General features: G+C 33.1%; 1 protein-coding gene across 3 annotated transcripts in view; it reads right to left on the minus strand.

Annotated features, from left to right (window-relative positions):
* Positions 1-18,920, minus strand: part of NOVA1 (NOVA alternative splicing regulator 1) — a 172,201-nt gene that overhangs the window by 33,934 nt on the left and 119,347 nt on the right. For all 3 annotated transcript variants that reach the window (XM_044665049.1, XM_044665048.1, XM_044665047.1), the window contains one exon: positions 6,718-6,884. In XM_044665049.1, coding sequence (XP_044520984.1) covers positions 6,718-6,798 — 81 coding nt within the window. In that variant the 5' untranslated portion in view covers positions 6,799-6,884. The remainder of the gene's footprint in view (positions 1-6,717; positions 6,885-18,920) is intronic.

Consider the following 18,920-nt stretch of genomic DNA (forward strand, 5'->3'; position numbering starts at 1 on the left):
GATATTTAGAGGATCATTGAAAAAAGTTATTTTCAGAGTTACATGTATCATAAAATCTCCTCTTAAGAGGTAAGGGAGGCATCTTTTTGTAAATGATAAAAGTCTTTAGGGCTGTGTTTTGTTCTACTACTGCTGAACCATTTTTTAAAATCAGTAAGCAAGACACAGTGTGATCTCATATTCATCATATTTGTCAACTGTGGGTGATTGTGAAGATATGGTCTTGCTGAAGGGGAAAAAACTGAAAGCCAGACTCTTCATATGTTCATTAAATATACCTTTGATGAATACCATTTTCATAAAAGATTTTTACTGAACAAAACTACCCTTTTAGTTTGATAGTTGTCAATGTTTTCTTGTTCTTATTTTTGGTTAGTAACATCTTTACTTTTTGTACAACCTTTTTTTTTTCTTTGAGATATCTTGAAGATATCTCAAGTGTTGAGTATCTTTCCCTCCCACCTCTACTCCTCAGATGGGCAGGTAATTCAGAGAAATAAACCATGAAAGAGTCATACTATCTCATGAAAGGTTGACATAATTTTCAATTCCTTTCTCATGAGTCTCACCTTTAATGAAGAGACCTATAAAAGCCTCTGGCCTTATGGTATACCCCTAGGGAATTAGACTCCTCCTGGAAGGAAATAAAATCCAAATAACTCATAAAATATAAATAATTCATAAAAGTAACAGAGAGTCAAGTCCAAATTTTGTTTCTCTGTACCATGTCTCAGAGCTTCATTTATCCTCCAGATCCAGAGACATGTGTGCAATCTTCTACTCCTCTAGTAGGCTAGAAGGCTATGCCATCTTTAGAAGCCTGGGATTCAAAAACTCTTATTGCTCATTTCTTAGTACTTTTAAATTTGTGTTGCCTAACAGACAAATTTCTTCTGTAGATATGTGGTCAAGTTCAGCAACCCTTAACCTCATCTTATAAGTGGCAACAAACAGTGTGTAGGTATTGATAGGCTAGAGTCCAAACAGGGTGTTTTCATTATTGTTGCTTACTAATATGAAATCATGACAGGACGATGGGCAGATTGTCCTGTCTTTTTGTTATCCCCACTTCTAGATTCATGTACAAATGATCTTGGGAAGATCCAGTACATTTTATCTCATTATCTTATAAGCTATTCTGCTCACTATTTTCCATCTTCTTACTTGCAACTGAATTTATTTTAAGTAAGTGTGTATTCTTCTCTTTGCTTCACCATTGGTGAATCTGGTAAGAAGACTATTCCTTTCAACTGAAGTTGATTATCTATACACTGAGAGCTGATTCTCTAATAACTCTCACAGAAATAACCAATTATCTCATTCATTATTTCAATTCCTTTCATGAAAAATATGTATATGAAATAAAGACGAGGCACCTGAGTAGTCTATGAGTCTTATTATGATAATTTCTTTATATAACCAAATCATTCAAAATATTTCCTATTTTCCTTCCCTGTGCCTAGCTCTAATTGGAGTCACTGCTTTTCACTATGTATAGTGACTTAGTTTGGGATAAACATATCAAATTATTTACAGAATGTCTCTATTTGTTTATTTCCTGCAATAGCTGTTGACATATAAGCTGAAAATATTGCAAGGCAGAATGATCATTGACTTTTAGGTTCATGTTCTTATGTTTATCTGCAACTTTTAAACTGATTTAGAAGTTTCATTTAAAGAGAAAATGATATGATTTAGATTCTTCAGTAGCATTTCCACTTGCTGGTTGTTACCAAAGAATATACAGTAGTTAATATTTGTAACTGGTCTAAAAAAGCTGTGAATTTTATTACTATTCGGGCACTGCTATTCTTGTAAAAGATGGGGCTTAATAGGGCTAACACTTCATTATACATTTTTATCCATTTCCCAGATTGAAGATCAAAAGCAACAACAACATTAATCTTCCTTTTAAAGTATTTTCACCATGGCTTGTCACTGCCTATTGAAGAGTTCCCTCAATAGGCCAATCACAACTTAAGAGTAGTTCTGGTCCAAATGTCAAGGTCTATCTAGCCTCAAAATAAAGTTTCTCTTCCCAATTTCATTTCAACTCTTCTATAATACATCTTCAATTATAGAAAAGGTAGACTTTCTCATTTTATTACAAGCAAGATATGATAGTTAACAGAGAATTATGTTTGGTGTTATTAGATTTGGATTCAAATCCTGATTTGGAGACTTAAGACTTTTATTACTCAGGGCCAATTACTCTATTACACTAGGGGCTCAGTTTTCTCATTTGCAAAATGAGGGATTTGGATTAGATGATCTCTAAGTTTCAATCTAGTTTTGGAAGCTATGCTCTTTTGGTAAAGGTCTATTTAAATTCTGCTCTGTCACAGATCATGTTGGCAAGCTGTTTTTACAGTTTTAATTTTCCCATCTGTAAAATCAGGTAGTTGTACTAGATGATCTCTAAGGTACTTTTCAGCTATAAACTTCTGGGATACACTCTGAACCTCTTTTTCAGAGAATGTTGAAATATTCCCTTCATTTCATCTATCTAATCCCTATATCCTGTGAAGTCTACTTCAAATCCACAAAAATTTCCCTAATAACTATCCAATTTGTTTTTCCCTTCCTTTATTTACTTTTGAACTTACTGTTGGTACTACTCATTTTGTCCCTTAAATAATAATGCCTTGCTAAAAACTGATTCTTGTCTCAGAGATTAAAAAAAATCTGGAAGGCAAAGAAAAAGGCATGAATTTCATTTATATCTTTCTAGTTACTTATTACAATTTTAATGTACTTAGTAGTTCTCAATTTATACTTGCTAAGCCAATGAATCAAGTATTCTAAAATGTTTGTTGTTGATTTTTTTGGTGGTATGTGACTTGTGATTTCATTGGTGTTGAGAAATTTCAGTGAGGAAATTCCCTCTTACGGTATTTGAAAATGGTCTATGGCAAAGAGAAGTGAAGAAGTATTTTGGCTAGGGTCACAAAGTCTGTGTATGTCAGAGGAGGAATCTGAAACCCAGTCTTCTTGACTTAAAGACCATCATTCTAATAAAATCTTTATGCCAGGCTGCCTCTCATTCTAAAGTTAGAGGAAATAAATCTTAAAAATAAAAAAGCCATCCATACTACTCTATTTTATTATAATTATGCCAGTTTTGCAAAAACTATTTTTCTAGAAGAACTTATGCACAATATAATTCTGCCTCGATTAGCTGGATTTAAATCAGATACTTTGTGATAATTAAGCAACACATCTGACATTTTAATCTGACATTTTTTTAAGCACAAAAGAAAAAAAAGCCAATGCTTTACACTTTTCCTAAAACATCGTCTCTAATAAATGCTGCTCAGAATCAAGGGCTAAAAGGATCACAGAAGCTGTGATCAGAATCAGGACAAAATTGCTCCTCTACTAGACTCTACCACATCACTAAGCTCAAAGATTTGTATAACTAGTCTGCATGATTTAAGAATCAAGGACTTGTATGAAACATGAAAACACAAGTACGAATAGCATAAAAAGAAGTAGGCTTTATCTGGTCAACTTAAACTCAGTCTATATCTCAATAAGATAATATGGTTTAGGTTTATGTATTAAAGAATATGATGCAAAATGTGTTATTATAGATCTTTCAAAGATAATTTTTTTTAAAAGTCAAACAGTTAACCAATGTCCAAAATACTGTGTTACTAACAGAATTGAATTATTATTCTGGGCAAAAAATTGAAAGATGCGATCTGGATCTTAAACTCTAACATTCAAAATTGCATTTTTGAAGCACCTCTCATAAAAGGAATCTTTTAAATGCTTTTGTTTCCCATTATACTTAACATCTTATTATTCTTAGGAGTAAAACAAAAAGTACTATCCCCAAATCTTAAATAAATGCTTAAAAATGTTTCGACTGAGCATATAAATTTTCAGCCCAAAGTAAATGAGGAAAAAGAAGTTGAGTGAAGATTACATTTGGAAAGATGTAAAATTTTAACAAAGTAACAACTTTTCTAATAAGAGTCTCTTAAATGAATCTTCATCTTAACTACAAAATATTATATGACTTACATATAAAATCTAGGTAGTAGAGTTTCTTTTTTAGAATTCTGAATCTATAAATAAATTTATGAATTATATTCTTCAAATTGTATACTAACTTACATTTACATAAATGAGATGATGTCTAGAGAATAAATTGTTAATGAGAGCAACATAAAGAATTTGAAAATATGCTTTAAAATGCTATTGCCTTGAAAGTCAGGGGATATATGTACACAAATAGACTTTTGAATTATATAAGTTGAAAGCTTGGTGAAGCCTAAGAAATCACCTAATTCAATCCTCTCATTTTACTAATGAAGAAGCTGAGGCACAGAAAGGCTAAATGACCTACCCCAAATCATAAGGTTGGTGGTTAGAGCCAGGATTAGAACTTTCAACTTAGTTCTTTTTCCATTACATCATGCTGCCTTTACTTACACAAAAGATAAATTTTTCAGCCCCCTTCCTTATTTTTGACTGCTCTTCTGTTATATAGCTTCTTGTTAAGGAGACTTGGATACAAGGGACAAATTAACTTCAACTGCGCCCATTTCAAATGTTAAGGATTAATTTCTTATAGTGGAATCACTACTATCTAGATTTGTCTGGGCAATTCAAGGTTCGTTAAAAAGGTATTAAAAAACTTTCCCCCTCTTCTATCATGTTATATAGTTGGTTTTAAGCAATTCTATAGAATATAAAAGTAATCTCATAATTTCTATATTTTTAATGCTAAACTTAAAATTTAAATATATTAAATATATTACCATTAGTTAAAATGAAAATTTTGGTAATTGCTTTAAACTGGTATTGTATCCTACATAAGTTTTTAATTTAAAGTAGTAATCCTTACATGTTTGCTTTACCTAGCCTACAAGGCTTGGAGTAGGTATAAATATGCATTTGAAAAAATAAAAATGATTTTAAATTTTAGCAAAACATAGGCTGTATAAATTAAAACAAATCAAGCTTTCTTTATTGTTTGTTGGCATAATTTACTTCAGGCTCTAAATATATGACTGTCTGTAAACTTTATATAAATGTATATGTAGAGGGTTATAAAAATTTATGCGTTGATATTTGTGAGTTTTTAAAAAACAAGCTGTCAGTAATTAGACTTTTCAATCTATTAACTACCATCAAAAATCCACCATGTGGTTCTTATTTATGTATTTCTACACAGCTCTTGATACCTGCAGATATGCTGGCCAAACTGAACTATTTCCATGGTATTAATCTTTCAAATTATTTTTATGACTATGATACTTTTTCACTATTCCTGAATATGTATCATAATTATAATTATCATGCAGAAATGGTAAAAAGAATAATAGGAAAAAAAACAATGTTTGAAAAAACTCAGTATTAATACATGAATACATTCATTTTATCAATTTATAGAGACTGATTTTTAGGTAACTGAATAAACATTTAGAATGTATAATTTTGCATAAAAATTAGTGTAAAATAAACTACTCATTGTACTATAAAATCAACTATATAGTCTACATAAAACTTCTAGAGATTCTGAATTAATATTTAGTGAATATTATACTATAAATAAGAAATTAGTTTTCTACATTAAAGTAATAAAATATAGTTACATGCATTACTTTTAATAGTAATAAACACAACAGGCTTTAGATATTTTTTGGAACATTATCAACATAGTTTAAAAATATAAACTTAATAAGCTTTGCTTGAAAATGCAACATGCTATACCAAACACATTTATTCTGTTCTTTATTAATTATAGATATTTATATATATGTATATATGCCTTTATGCATACATACATACCTATATACATACACACAATATCTTAAGAATAAGTAAAACGTCCAGGTCAACCAATGAAGTTAACAATGACCTTTCTACCAAAGTGCACTATTGCATCTATAGATTGGTCATAACTTAAGATAAGCTAAACTAAAAAGGTTCAAATAAAGATCAATATTTCACTACAATTATACAATGTTAAACTGATTTTAAAATGAAATACAGATAAAAGCAAGATTTTACCTTATATAACTACATAGAATTTTCCAAATTAAATCAAACATCCTCAAAAACTTAAAAAAAATAAACCTATTAAATTTTTGGTTACAAAATATTCTCATAAAATTAACATTGAATCATAATGTCTTGTGTAGAATTAAGTCTAGTTACACAGAATATAATACTTGATTAAAAAAACCAAATAATACTTGTTATTTATACAAATTTGCTAATACTTGTATAAGGAGATTTTTAAAAAATGTTGACTATGACAACTGAATTAGCAAAAGTAGTATTGCACTGTCAAAATAATTCCAAAACTCTAATGTGGGCTCCAAATAGGATTTTTAACAGAAGTGTTAGGAAATCTATGGATGTTATTACTCTAGACATTTGTTTCACAATTGATAAAAAATGAATCATGCATGTTTAAATTAAGGGAAACCTTACAATCTAACTAGAAAGTATCAATGGACATATAGAAGTTTAAGAAAAAAAAATCCATAAGCTTACTCCTTGATATAATAATCTGTACACTTTAGGGGGAGAAGAAACAACTATATAACTACAGAACAAAGGAGGTTATGATGACATTTTTTAAACAAAAGAAGACATACTTAAAAGTTAAAATAATGGCTTACAAGATAACCTTTTGTTTAAAAAGAATTTGTACTAAGGTGCTAATGCTTCTCTTTCAATTCCCAACCAAACACTCACTTGTTTGATGCGGTCTGGATTAACTGTGGTCTGAGGTTGTAGAATACTGACTGGTTCTGTCTTGGCCACATTTTGGGGCATTTCTCGAATCTTTTCAGCAATGAAGCCATGGACTGCATTCAGTGCTTCAACTGTTCCCTGGATCAAACACACCCGTTCTGTAGTGCCTGTAGATAAAAGATTAATATTCAGAAATATTGTACTGCTTTGAAAATCAAGAAGCAAGGTATATACTAAACTAAGAATATTTTTAAAAGTCAGTTGGATGGACAAATATTAATAATGTCCTTTTTATAACTGTAATTTATGTTTAGATAATTTGAGTGCCACAATATTAAGGTGTAGGGAAGGTCTATTTAAATTCATTTTGTTCCTCCTTTTCATCTCACCTCCTTATGGGAAAATAATAAGCACACTTTGTCACCCAGTAATGTCCTAGTCAATAAGTTATCACTCAAGTCAGCTAGATTATAGTTCAATACAAAGGTATTTGCTTCAGAGGAGTCCATCACATCTTTATGTCAGTCAACAAGAATTTATTAAATGTCTACTGCTGCTAGGCACTATGCTAAGTGCTGGGGATACAAAGAAAAATAAACAAACAAAATCCCAACAAAACCAAAACAAATCAAACTAGTCCTTGTTTTCAAGGAGCTCACAGACTAAAAGAAGTAGCAACATAACAACTACGTTACGAACAAGCTGTATAACAGGATAAATTGGAGACAATCATTAGAGGGAAGGCTTCCACTTTAAGGGAGAATTGGGACAGGGTTCTTATAAAAGGTAGGATTTTAGCTGGGACTTTAATGGAAACCAAAGAGTGAGAGAATTCAAAGTATCAGGGGAAATCAGAAAAAATTCGAAGAATCAGGGGAGATGCACTGTCTCATGCAAGGAATAGCAAGGTCAGTATCAGTTTTAAGAGCTCAGTGGGATGAGTGGAAAGCAAAGAGGGGCCCTAGTTATGAAGGTATTTGAATTTCCAAAAGGGCCCTCTAAATCTCTTTCTCCAAATACCATTTCCACATCCCAAGGAAGCATGCACAGTGAACATATGAGTAGGTTGACAAAGAATCTAGAAAATTATTCCCTTAAACTGTTGCCCGGAAAGGGAGAAGCTGATTGATTCCATCAGTGACAGTTTCTCTGGAGCGAGGTAGAATGTTCATTGAATAAGAGGCAGATAGTTCTCCTCTAAGCTCATACTTGAAGTCTTTTCAGTTTAGTAGGATCTGCCAGAGCTTGTGTTCTGCTGGCAGTAAATCCTCTGAATATCAAAGCTCAAATATCAGCAAAATTGTCTCACTACTTTACTATAGTACTACTATTGACTTCTGGGGGAAAATCAGCAAAAAATGAAGTTAACTTGTGTACATGTGATCAATTTTGTCTGTTCGTTAGATTAGTATTAGCATTTTACTGTACAAAGTTAAATGTGTAACGAAATTTAAATAAATATATGACACCAGAAGAGGAAGCATGGTACACAGGGCGATTCTATCTACTGAAAGGTAGCAGAGTGGGGTACATAGAGAGTCGGGCTCAAGGCCAGGGAGAATTGAGATGAAGTCCCACTTCTAATAGATACTGGCTACGTGACGCTAGACAAACAATTTAACTCAAACTCTAGAGAATTCTCTAAGAAGCTATGTTTCAGAAAAGTTGCCAATATATATTGATGGAAGGAATATCCCCACCCAAGAATGTGTATTATCTACTCCTATCATACGTACTTCTATCAGTTCTGTTATATATTGTTATTGTAGTTGTCTCATTTATCACAGACCTTATTTCTTCCCTATCTAGCTAAGTCCAGGCATTTAGAAGGCACTCGAATATCTGTAATGAGTTAATTAGAAAAAATTCTAGGATTTTCATGACAATCACAAAGAATTATGAACCTGACTTTTTCACAATTAAAAAATTTCAATTGTGCTCTATAACCTGTGCTCTAACTTCTAAAGATAATTTGGCTACTTTCTTCAAAAAAAGCCTTTGCTTCTTTAGAAATAGTGCCAAATCATAGTAGGAAAAAAAGTCATTCATACCACTTACAAATAATCAATTATGGTAAAGATGAATGAAATAGGAAGTTGACTCAATGCCCAATTGCTGTAGGTGACTATTCATTTCAAATTAAGCGTAAGAAAGATGTACATCTGGCTAACTGTGGAGTTACAGAGATTCCAGTGATTCATAATGAACTGGAGGACTCCAAATTTGCAAACATTAATGAATGCAAACTTTTATATGTATTAATTAGCATTTGCAATCCTATTTATGTGATATCTATGTATAAAGACAGTAACAAATATGTATTGGATCCTAAAGTTTACATTTCATTTTATGTAACTGATATACTGCATTTATGAAAGAAATTTAAAATATTACAAATTTAAGAATGGTATTATACAACCTTCGAATTCATAAATATTTGTAAATATAAAAACATTTTATTATATAACACTATCCATTTTGTAAAATAGTAAATATGTACAACTTTACAGGCTATACATGGTGAGAAGCTGATTTCATGCATAGCCCATCTCATTACATTACACTTAAACAATTTAAAATTATTTGAAATTTTAATTTGTTTCACCTTTAATTAATTTCTGGACAGTATTTAATTCAACATTCCCAGATTCAATATATATTTAAAGGTATAAGCACAGAGAAAGCAATCTATAACAAATAGCAATCTGATAGCAAATAAGTTAAAGTAGTTTATAAAAGATTCTATTTTCCCCCAAATTCATATGCATATTTTCATTGGTTCAGGTCAAACTCACTCTTGTTCCTTATATTTTAAAAATCTCAAGTAACTCCTAGAATGTTTATGTAAATTATATATTCAAATAGAAATTGAGAATATATGTATATATTTTACATATTAATGTACATATTAATTAAAATGAACTGCAGAACAATTTACAGTAATAAAATAATTCCCTAAACTATTAAATTAAACTATGGCTAAAGTATAAATAGTATATAAAGTAATATTCTTTCTTCAATTGAATGTTTCTGCTCTTACAAGTTAGGAAGAATATTCAGTAGTAGTAGTATATCCATGGATACAGATCATTTCCATTTACTTTAAAAAAAACTAGGGGCAGCTGGGTAGCTCAGTGGATTGAGAGTCAGGCCTAGAGACAGGAGGTTCTAGGTTCAAATCCGGCCTCAGACACTTACCAGCTGTGTGACCCTGGGCAAGTCACTTGACCCCCACTGCCTACCCTTACCACTCTTCCACCTAGGAGCCAATACACAGAAGTTAAGGGTTTAAAAAAAATTGCACAATTCAAGACAGTTGGAAATTAAAATGGACTATTTTTATAGTGTGGTCTTTTATAAAATACCTTAACAAAAAGGAATGATTATTTCTATTACTGTATGTGGAAACATTCAATATAATATGGGTTTAAGATATTAATGTATTTTTTCCTCTTTTAACCAGCTTTTATTATTAGCCTTTTCTTTCTCAGTGTTAACTCCTGTGGTTCTTGTGTAAAATGATCCAATTCTAAAGGGATGCTCTAGGGAGTTTTTACAAGGATGTATTAATTGTCCACTAAATGACAAGAATGGATGGGGATTGATCAAGGCAACAACTGTTCTTCTCTAGGTCAGCAGACAACACAAAACATAGATCAGTTTACACTCATGCTTCTGGAGCCAAACATGAAGTGCACTTAAAGGGGTATGTACTGTCAAAACAGGAACAGGAAACCAGTCAAACCTAAATAGAAAATTTCATCAACCTTGGCAGCAGCAACTCACTGAAAAGATTCTACAACCTATGCTGTTTTAACAACTGCAATTTAATACAATACATATCATGTCAGACATCTGAATGTATCTACGATTTTTTACTTTGTACAGACCAGCAGAAAGTAAATGAAAATCACTGAACCAAGAAGAAATTCAATTGTGTAAAAATAAATTTCACACAGCATATAGGAGACAACTTGGAGATAGTTCACAATTGCAACACATTTTCTTTGAGGATTACATTATCTCACTTTCATTAAAATTACCATAAAAAGAAAAAAGAGAGAGAGAAATCGTACATCCACCATTGGGAATTGCTTTAATTCTTAGAAGAAATGCTGTATTTTCCCACTGAATTCTAATAGCTTTTCACTCATAACATACAGTACAATAATTTTATATGAGTTACATGAAAGAAAAACTATTGAGTATATGGCTGACCTGTGTAACAAAAATGAACCATTAAATCATTGCATTGATAAGCACTTTTTTGGTGGGGTTGAGTAGAGAGGAGTGATTTTAAAAGCTTTTAGGCTCTATTAGTGTCTAAAATAAGCTGCAAGTTATTTATCATTTTTAGTTATAAGTAGATTTTACTATCTGCAAAGTTTAAATTTAACTACATAAAAATATTTCCTTTTTTATATTATATAATCTGAAGATATCCTTGAAGCAAATATTTAATTTATGATTATTTTATTTTTATTTTTAAAAGCCCTTACCTTCTTTCTTAGAATCAATACTGGGTATTGGTTCCAAGGCAGAAGAGTGATAATGGCAAGACAATGGGGGTTAAGTGACTTGCCCAGGGTCACACAGCTATGAAGTGTCTGAAGCCACATTTGAACCCTTGGATCTCAATCCACTGAGTTACCTACGTGTCCCCTACAATTATTTTTTTAAGTAAGAAATGACAAAAACATGGCAAAGAGAGATTAAGATCTTTTTGTATGTACCACAATGTATAATGATTTACATTTCTGAATTTCTCAAAAAATGTTGATACCTTCTGTTTCTAATAGCGGTTAACTTTAAACTGGATCTGAAAAAGGGGGCAAAAACTTTGCATTTTTAGAAACACATTTCAGACCTTGGTTAAAGCCAACATAAGATGAACACAGAAGTAGATGATTATGGATATAGGGAACAGACCTGCAATTTCATTGGGGGAGGGAAGTAGATTTTCAACTATTCCATTAAACTGTGGGCTCCTAAACAGCAGGTTTTGCCTTTTCCCTTACTTTCTATCCCTGAAGCTTAGCATAGTCCCTGGCATGTGGCAGAAACTTAAAAGTTTTTGTTTTGCTATTGACTGCCTGACCTTTTCATTGCTTATAATGTGAAGAGAATAAGAAGCTTTGGGATATTGGGCAAGTGAGTAACTTTCTTTGGGTCATATAGACATTGTGTCAGAGATGGGTATTTACTCCAAAAAAAATTGCTTGTTAAAAATTTGGCATTTAAAAATATTTATCAAATAATTTTAAAAATCAAGAAATGCTATCTTTACATTAATAGTATACTTTTAAAATATAGTTCAGCATTTTAAGACTGAGGACTAAAAAGTTTTCCTATCTTTCTTGTTTTAGAAACACTAATATGAACACTAGATGGGGTCATAATTCCCTGATTGAACCATAGCAAAATTTAAATCAGGGTGCCAAATAACATTTTTAGAAATTATCCTTCTTATCTTTCATTAAAAACATGAGTACAGGCCTAGAGAGAGGAGGTCCTAGGTTCAAACCCGGCCTCAGCCACTTCCCAGCTGTGTGACCCTGGGCAAGTCACTTGACCGACCCCCATTGCCCACCCTTACCAATCTTCCACCTATGAGACAATACACCGAAGTACAAGGGTTTAAAAAAAAAGATTAAAAAAAAACATGAGTAAATAAGAAGTTATTATATCAGACTCTTTTACTTCACGTACCCCTCAATTCCTATCCCGAGGAGCTAATAAGCAATGTGTTTTTGTTTGTTTGCTTGATTTTACTTATGATCAGAAATAAGGTAAATAGCTGGCACAGATCATTTTCTCATCTCTGACAGTAAAAGACTGAGTCTTGCTTTTTTATCCACTGACTTTGCCACTTTCCCCCATTTTGTTAGTAACTAATTCTCACCTAGCTGAATAACTGAGCTTCATCCTAAGACAGTGACTTACAAAATTTATGTGGAAATATTACATTAAAAAAATCCCCTTCAATGCTTTTAATAAAACAATATGCAAATAATTATTGTAATTTTTATAACTACAAACATCATAGACATATAATCTCATTAATGATTACTCTGTTCCATTCACTGTCACAAGAATATAGATTTAGAGACAGAAGAGAAATATATATATATAATTACCTAAGTTCTCCCTTCTACTTTTTAATAATTAGGAGAGGGGGAAAATGTATGTAAGAGAAGTTAAGGGACTTTTTTCAAGGAACAGAGCCAGGATTCAAAACTAGGTCCTCCTACTCCAAATCCATAAGAATGATTTCCAAGTCATTACATGGACTTCCAAAGGCAAAAAAGAAAAAAAAATGTGAGAGTTGCTGAGGTCTCTTTCAATCTTTAAATTTCCTAACTCCTAACTTTTTACTAGATGTGGAGGGAAAGGAAGAGAAAAATGGAGAAAAGCAGAACAAAACAAAACAAAACAAAACTTGGATTTTCTGCTCAGCACTCAGGAGCTGGCCAAGGAACCCCTTTGATTTCATGAGTGGTGGGCGAATGAGAGGTGGTCCATAGGCGTCCTCAGTGGGCAGGGGAAGGCCACATGGAGCAGCCGCACACTGGTACTTTATTGACCACTGGCTAGCTCCCAAAGACCCTGTGTTCTCAGTGGGTGATGAGACTCGGCCCCCATCCTCTACCCAAATACAGGCAGGGCTTGATGGAGAGGGACATCCGAATGGACATCATAAGCACTTCCTCCTTCACATTTTACCTTCCTTCTCTCATCACCAACAGTTATACTTTCTTTGAAAGTCTTAATCTAGTATGCAGACGAATAGGATGAATAGGATCTCCGTTACCTTATATTCTCATAATTTTTCAATATACAAACTCTATTTTAAAGATTGTGCTCGGAGACACTCAGGTAAGAGACAGAAAGTGCCAGCCCCACAACAGGAAGGCCAAGGTAGAACTCCTGCCTGTGAGGAAGATCCCCCGGGGGCGGTGTGATCCTGGGCAAGTCCCTTGGAGTCTGCCTTGAGATTGAGGCTGCAGAGGAACACGTGTAGGAGAGTGTTTGGGCACTGGGGGCTCCCCTAGAGGTCCAGGCCGAAACAGAAGGCCAGGACAGGCCTGCATTGTTAGGGGCATGACCTGGGCCTTTCCTACACATGGAATTTCCATTCCTTCTCATCTAAAATTCCACCAATCATTATTGAAGGTCAGCATCACCCCCTATTTCCTCCAGAAAGCCATTTCTTTTCTTTCTTCCTTTTTTTAACCCCTACCTCTTCTCTAAGAATCATACTGTGTTTTGGTTCCAAGGCAGAAGAGCATTGAAGGTGAAGCAATTGGGAGTAAGTGATTTGCCCCAGGTCAGAGCCAGGAAGTGCGGGAGAACACATTTGATCTTCCATCTCCAGACTTGGTTTTCAATCCACTGATCTGGGCCACAGTGATCTCTGTCACAGTTTATAACTTTTCCATATCACATATTCTGCACGATCTAATTTTGTACTTGATTTGTCCTGTACTAGTGTCTACAGGATAACTAGACAGCATAGTAAACAGAGTGTAGGGGCTGGGAGCCAGGAAGACCTAAGTTCAAATCTCGCCTCACATTTGCTAGCTGTGTGGCCATAGGCAACTCACTTAACCTATTTGCCATCATTTATTCATGTGCAACAGGGAAATAATCATAGCAACTCCCTCACACAGTGTTGGGAGGATCTAAAATAATAATTGCAAAGCTGGCATAGTAAGCACTACATAAAGGCTGGTTATTATTATTATTATTATTAGCCTCATGTGCTGTAGTCGTCTTTCCAAAACTATACTACAAATTAGCAATAGTATTCAAATTCAATCCTTTATGGAATTTTAGGTCTCAGGTAACACTCAATAGCCATGTCCCATAGAGTAGTTTGATATCAGAACACTGGTTTCTTGGGATGCCTTCAGCATTTGAGGCCCCAGACCCTATAGTGGCTGCAGGGGAATGAATTATGTACAGATTACCACAGCAACTTCATTTTTTTATTTAAGATGAGTTTGCTAATTAGATGAATTTGCTAATTGTATACTGATCTTCAAGCACTGTTTTCCCAGAGTAGATTTATTTCAAGTTCTTTCTTATTTTGCTTTTATTTCCCAATTATTTTATGGCTAATATATAGTAATATGTCCACTTTATCATTTCTGAATATTATTGTTTCTCAGAACCAACTGCAATATATGGAAGAATACTTCATTTTAAAATGCAAAGGCACTCAAAAAAGTACTATGACTGAAAATATAATTAACTATGAATATTTTATTCATAATTGTTTTTAGGAAAGAGAACCAAAATATAGTTTAGCTAGATGAATCCCAAATGTAAAAGAAAAAAAATCTCAAAAAATGTCATCTCATGCCACCTAATTAGCATTTTATTTTCAAGCAAAAATGTTGATGATAAGGAAAGCATTTTTGTACTTTAAAAAATATATTTTGTGCTAATTATTATGCAACTAAGCTAAATTTAAACTATAAAATAAAAAGGAAAAATAATATCTCACATTACTTTGGAAGAGAATAAATGAGATCTCTATTTTAAGTTCGATGGCTTAGAGTTACATCAAACCAAACAATGTAAACAGATACCAGACACAGCAGCTCTCTGCTATCAAGGGAAAAGATGAATTAATATAAGAAACAGGACAAAGACTAACTTGTGGAGTTCAAATCAAGTTTGTGAATTATTGTGCTTTTAAATGTATTACCTATGCCATTTCTGAGGTGCATCTTCTATTTCGAATTATGTAATTCAAACCCAAAATTTCAGAGGGAAATACAAATTACAGACAACTCTTTAATTGGACATGTAACTGGACCCAAGATAAACTAATTAGCATATATACACACATACATATATATACACACACAAGTTGAAAAGAGGGAAGGTTAAAGGGAAGAGAAAGGGAAGGAAAAGGAAATTTTCTGCTGAGAGCAATTTATACTACAAGGAAGATATTCAGAGTATGGATCTATGAAAATGTTCTCTCTCAAAAATCAGGTTAATTAAAAAAAACAAAAACAACCTTTTTTTCCCCTTGGCAAAATAGGAACTAAATCTGGCATTGAGATACTCGAGTTTTGTTCCACCAACTAAATCAAAGATAACAGGGAGGCAGCTGGGTAGCTCAGTGGATTGAGAGCCAGGCCTAAAGAATAGGTTCAAATCTGTCCTCAGACACTTCCTGGATGTGTGACCTTGGGCAAGTCACTTGACCCCCATTGCCCACCCTTACCACTCTTCTAACTAGGAGCCAATACACAGAAGTTAAGGGTTTGAAATAAAAATAAAAATAAATCCAAAAAAAATAATCAAAGATAACACCATAGGTTTTCAAAGGTTTTAAAAGAGGAACAGAAGATTTAGCTAGCAGGGTCTAAGGTAGAAAAGCTTTGAGTACTAGTCTGGTAACTTTCACATCTGATATCCAGTAACCTCCTAAATACATAAAGGCTCATCATCTGAAAGCTGACAAGTAGGTGGTGTCTATTGCTTGTTTTTGTGTTTTTGTCCAATTTACAAAGTCCAACTACTAAGATTTGTGATGTTGCAGTCATACCAATGACGTCACAGACCCTCTATATTCAGAAGTTATATATTATTTCTATATGACTAAATATTTAGCATCAATGATGTACACTTGATGGAGTTACAGAGAGGAAACTAGACAAACCCTAGCTTAACAAGTTTTCAGAATAACCAAGGGACAGTGTGTTTAACCAATATTTGAAAAACAAGACTGTACCAAATGCAAAGGAGAAATTCAAAGTGCTATGAGTGATTTAAGAAGTAAGAAATCATCTCAGGGTGAGGTAGAAGGAATGAAACTAAAAGGCATCAATGAGAAGCTGAATATAGGAAAACAGGAATAATGTCAACAAAAAATCTTCGGGGAAAGAAAGAAGTAAATTTCATATACTTGATGTGGTATGATCAATGATAAAAGACGAAAGAGGACTATATGGGATTGGGACATAGTGAGTGCTAACATTAAACATTGGATTAGAATTCAGACATTTTGAATCTTGAATTTGCACAAAATATATTTTTTTAATTCTCAGCTGTTTAAGTTTGGGAAAGTTATAGAATCTGATAATAAAACTTGAATTATTCTGTCAAGGATGCTAGGACAATCACATGCAATAAGTGAAAGAAAATGTTTATAATCTGTAATTATTCTATAATATACTCTTTATTTTGCAAAATATCTTTTCAAACAATCTTAGAAGTTCAAATGTTACTGCCAAATTCCACCCCCAAATCAGAGTTCTTTCTACTTTTTTTTACTTTCACATAAACAAAATATAGTACTCTTAGAGAAGGTCTATCTTTGGTGCAGGAAATCTCTGGGTGGTATTTATATTTAAATAGTTGATCTTCAACTAGACAAAGCATAGGAACAAAAAAACAAAACAAAAACACCACCAAGAGAGTATTGAGCACTTATCCTACACTGTGCATTGGTTCTTGTGTAAGGATTTTGGCATCATGGCATAATGAACAGAAATTCTTACATTCATTCTCTCATTCTCTCTCTCTCTCTCTCTCTCTCTCTCTCTCTCTCTCTCTCTCTCTCTCTCTCTCTCTCTCTCTCTCGTAAGAATATATAACTACTGAACTGGAGGAAGAAGCTAATTATCGGGAGCTTCCTATATCAGTAATATCACAGGTTCCCAAAGAAGAATTAAGAGCAATGGGTGCAAGTTAAAAAGAGGCAAATTTAGGTTTGATATCAGTAAAAAAATTCCTAACAATTACAAGAACGTTCTAAAGATGTAATGAGCTGCCTTCCCTGGAGATCTTCAGGCAGAGGTTGGCCAACCTTATTGGATATATTAGAATGGGGATGCTTTCAGTGTATGAGAGGATACTTGAGGCACATCCCGACCCTCAAATTCTATCATATACACATGTGAGCATGGAGTTCTACTATTCATCAGTATACGATCTCTACAGGGCTTTGGGGCTTATATTGTTCTTAGCTTCAATGACGCCTTGCATCCTCCAGGTTACCATATCACTATACTCTTGGAGTCAGCTGAATTACACAACACAAGCATTTTTGTTCAGTCGTTTTTCAGTGGTTTCTTACTCATCATGACTCTTTGGGGACTTTCCTGGTAAAGATACTGGAGTGGTTTGCATCTCCTTCTCCAGATCATTTTATATATGAAGAAATTGAGGCAAATCCTTGTCCCAGGATCACTCGGCTAGTAAGTATCGGAGGCTATATTTGAACTCTGGATGATGAATATTCCTGACTTCAGGCCTAGTACTCTATCCACTGTACCACCTAGTGGCACAACATAGAGTTTATATATATATATATATAAAATAAAAACAACTCCTAATCCTAAGACTCATTACAGTAATTTGTAAAAATAATAGAAGGGTGCTAACAACTATGTATTCCAACTTGGTATCAACTCCTACTATTACAGAGATGAGAAGGTGGGAAAGGTTTGGAGAGGTGGGAGTAGAAAAAAAATTTTTATGTTCCCCTAGTACCCCTCATCAAAAAAATTATCTTCTTGATTTAGATAAACTATAGCTAGAAAGAGTAGACTTCTCTCTAATGTTCATATCTTCAAATTTTTTCCTCCTTCTCAATCTTTTCCCCTCTTTTCTGGCATATCTCTATTCCCTTTACTTAACAACATGGGTGATTTAAATTACTTGTGCCTTGTAGACTGAATTTTAGACAGATATAGATAAAATGTTTCTCAGAACATTTCCCCAAAACAAATATCTTAAGTTATATTAACGACAATGTAGTGATATAAAGACTACTATGGAACTAAGTCATTTTATGTTAAAATAAATGCAGTTCAGCTTGACTTGGGGAAACAAGTGGTTTTTTCAACATTGGATAATTTTATAAAAAAAGAAATATACCTTTAAAAATTCTTCAAAGCTTTTCAAAAAAGTCCCTGAAAAACTGATTCAAAATTTAGTATGAAATGAAAGATAGACACAACTGACACTCTGTGTGGAACACGGACCACAATCAGAGAAGAATAATTATATGGGATTATGCTCAACATTTTTAGAAAGATATTTCAGATCAACAAAAGCACTTAAGAAAATTTATTTGGAAACTAAGTTCAATTTGCAATTACAGCCTCTATGCCACCTTACATTTATGAGCATTTGATAATACTTCCTCCTACACGATACAATTACTAAGGGGAAAAAAA

This window comes from Gracilinanus agilis, chromosome 2 (genome assembly GCF_016433145.1).
Source record: "Gracilinanus agilis isolate LMUSP501 chromosome 2, AgileGrace, whole genome shotgun sequence".
NCBI classification, from domain to species: Eukaryota; Metazoa; Chordata; class Mammalia; order Didelphimorphia; family Didelphidae; genus Gracilinanus; species Gracilinanus agilis.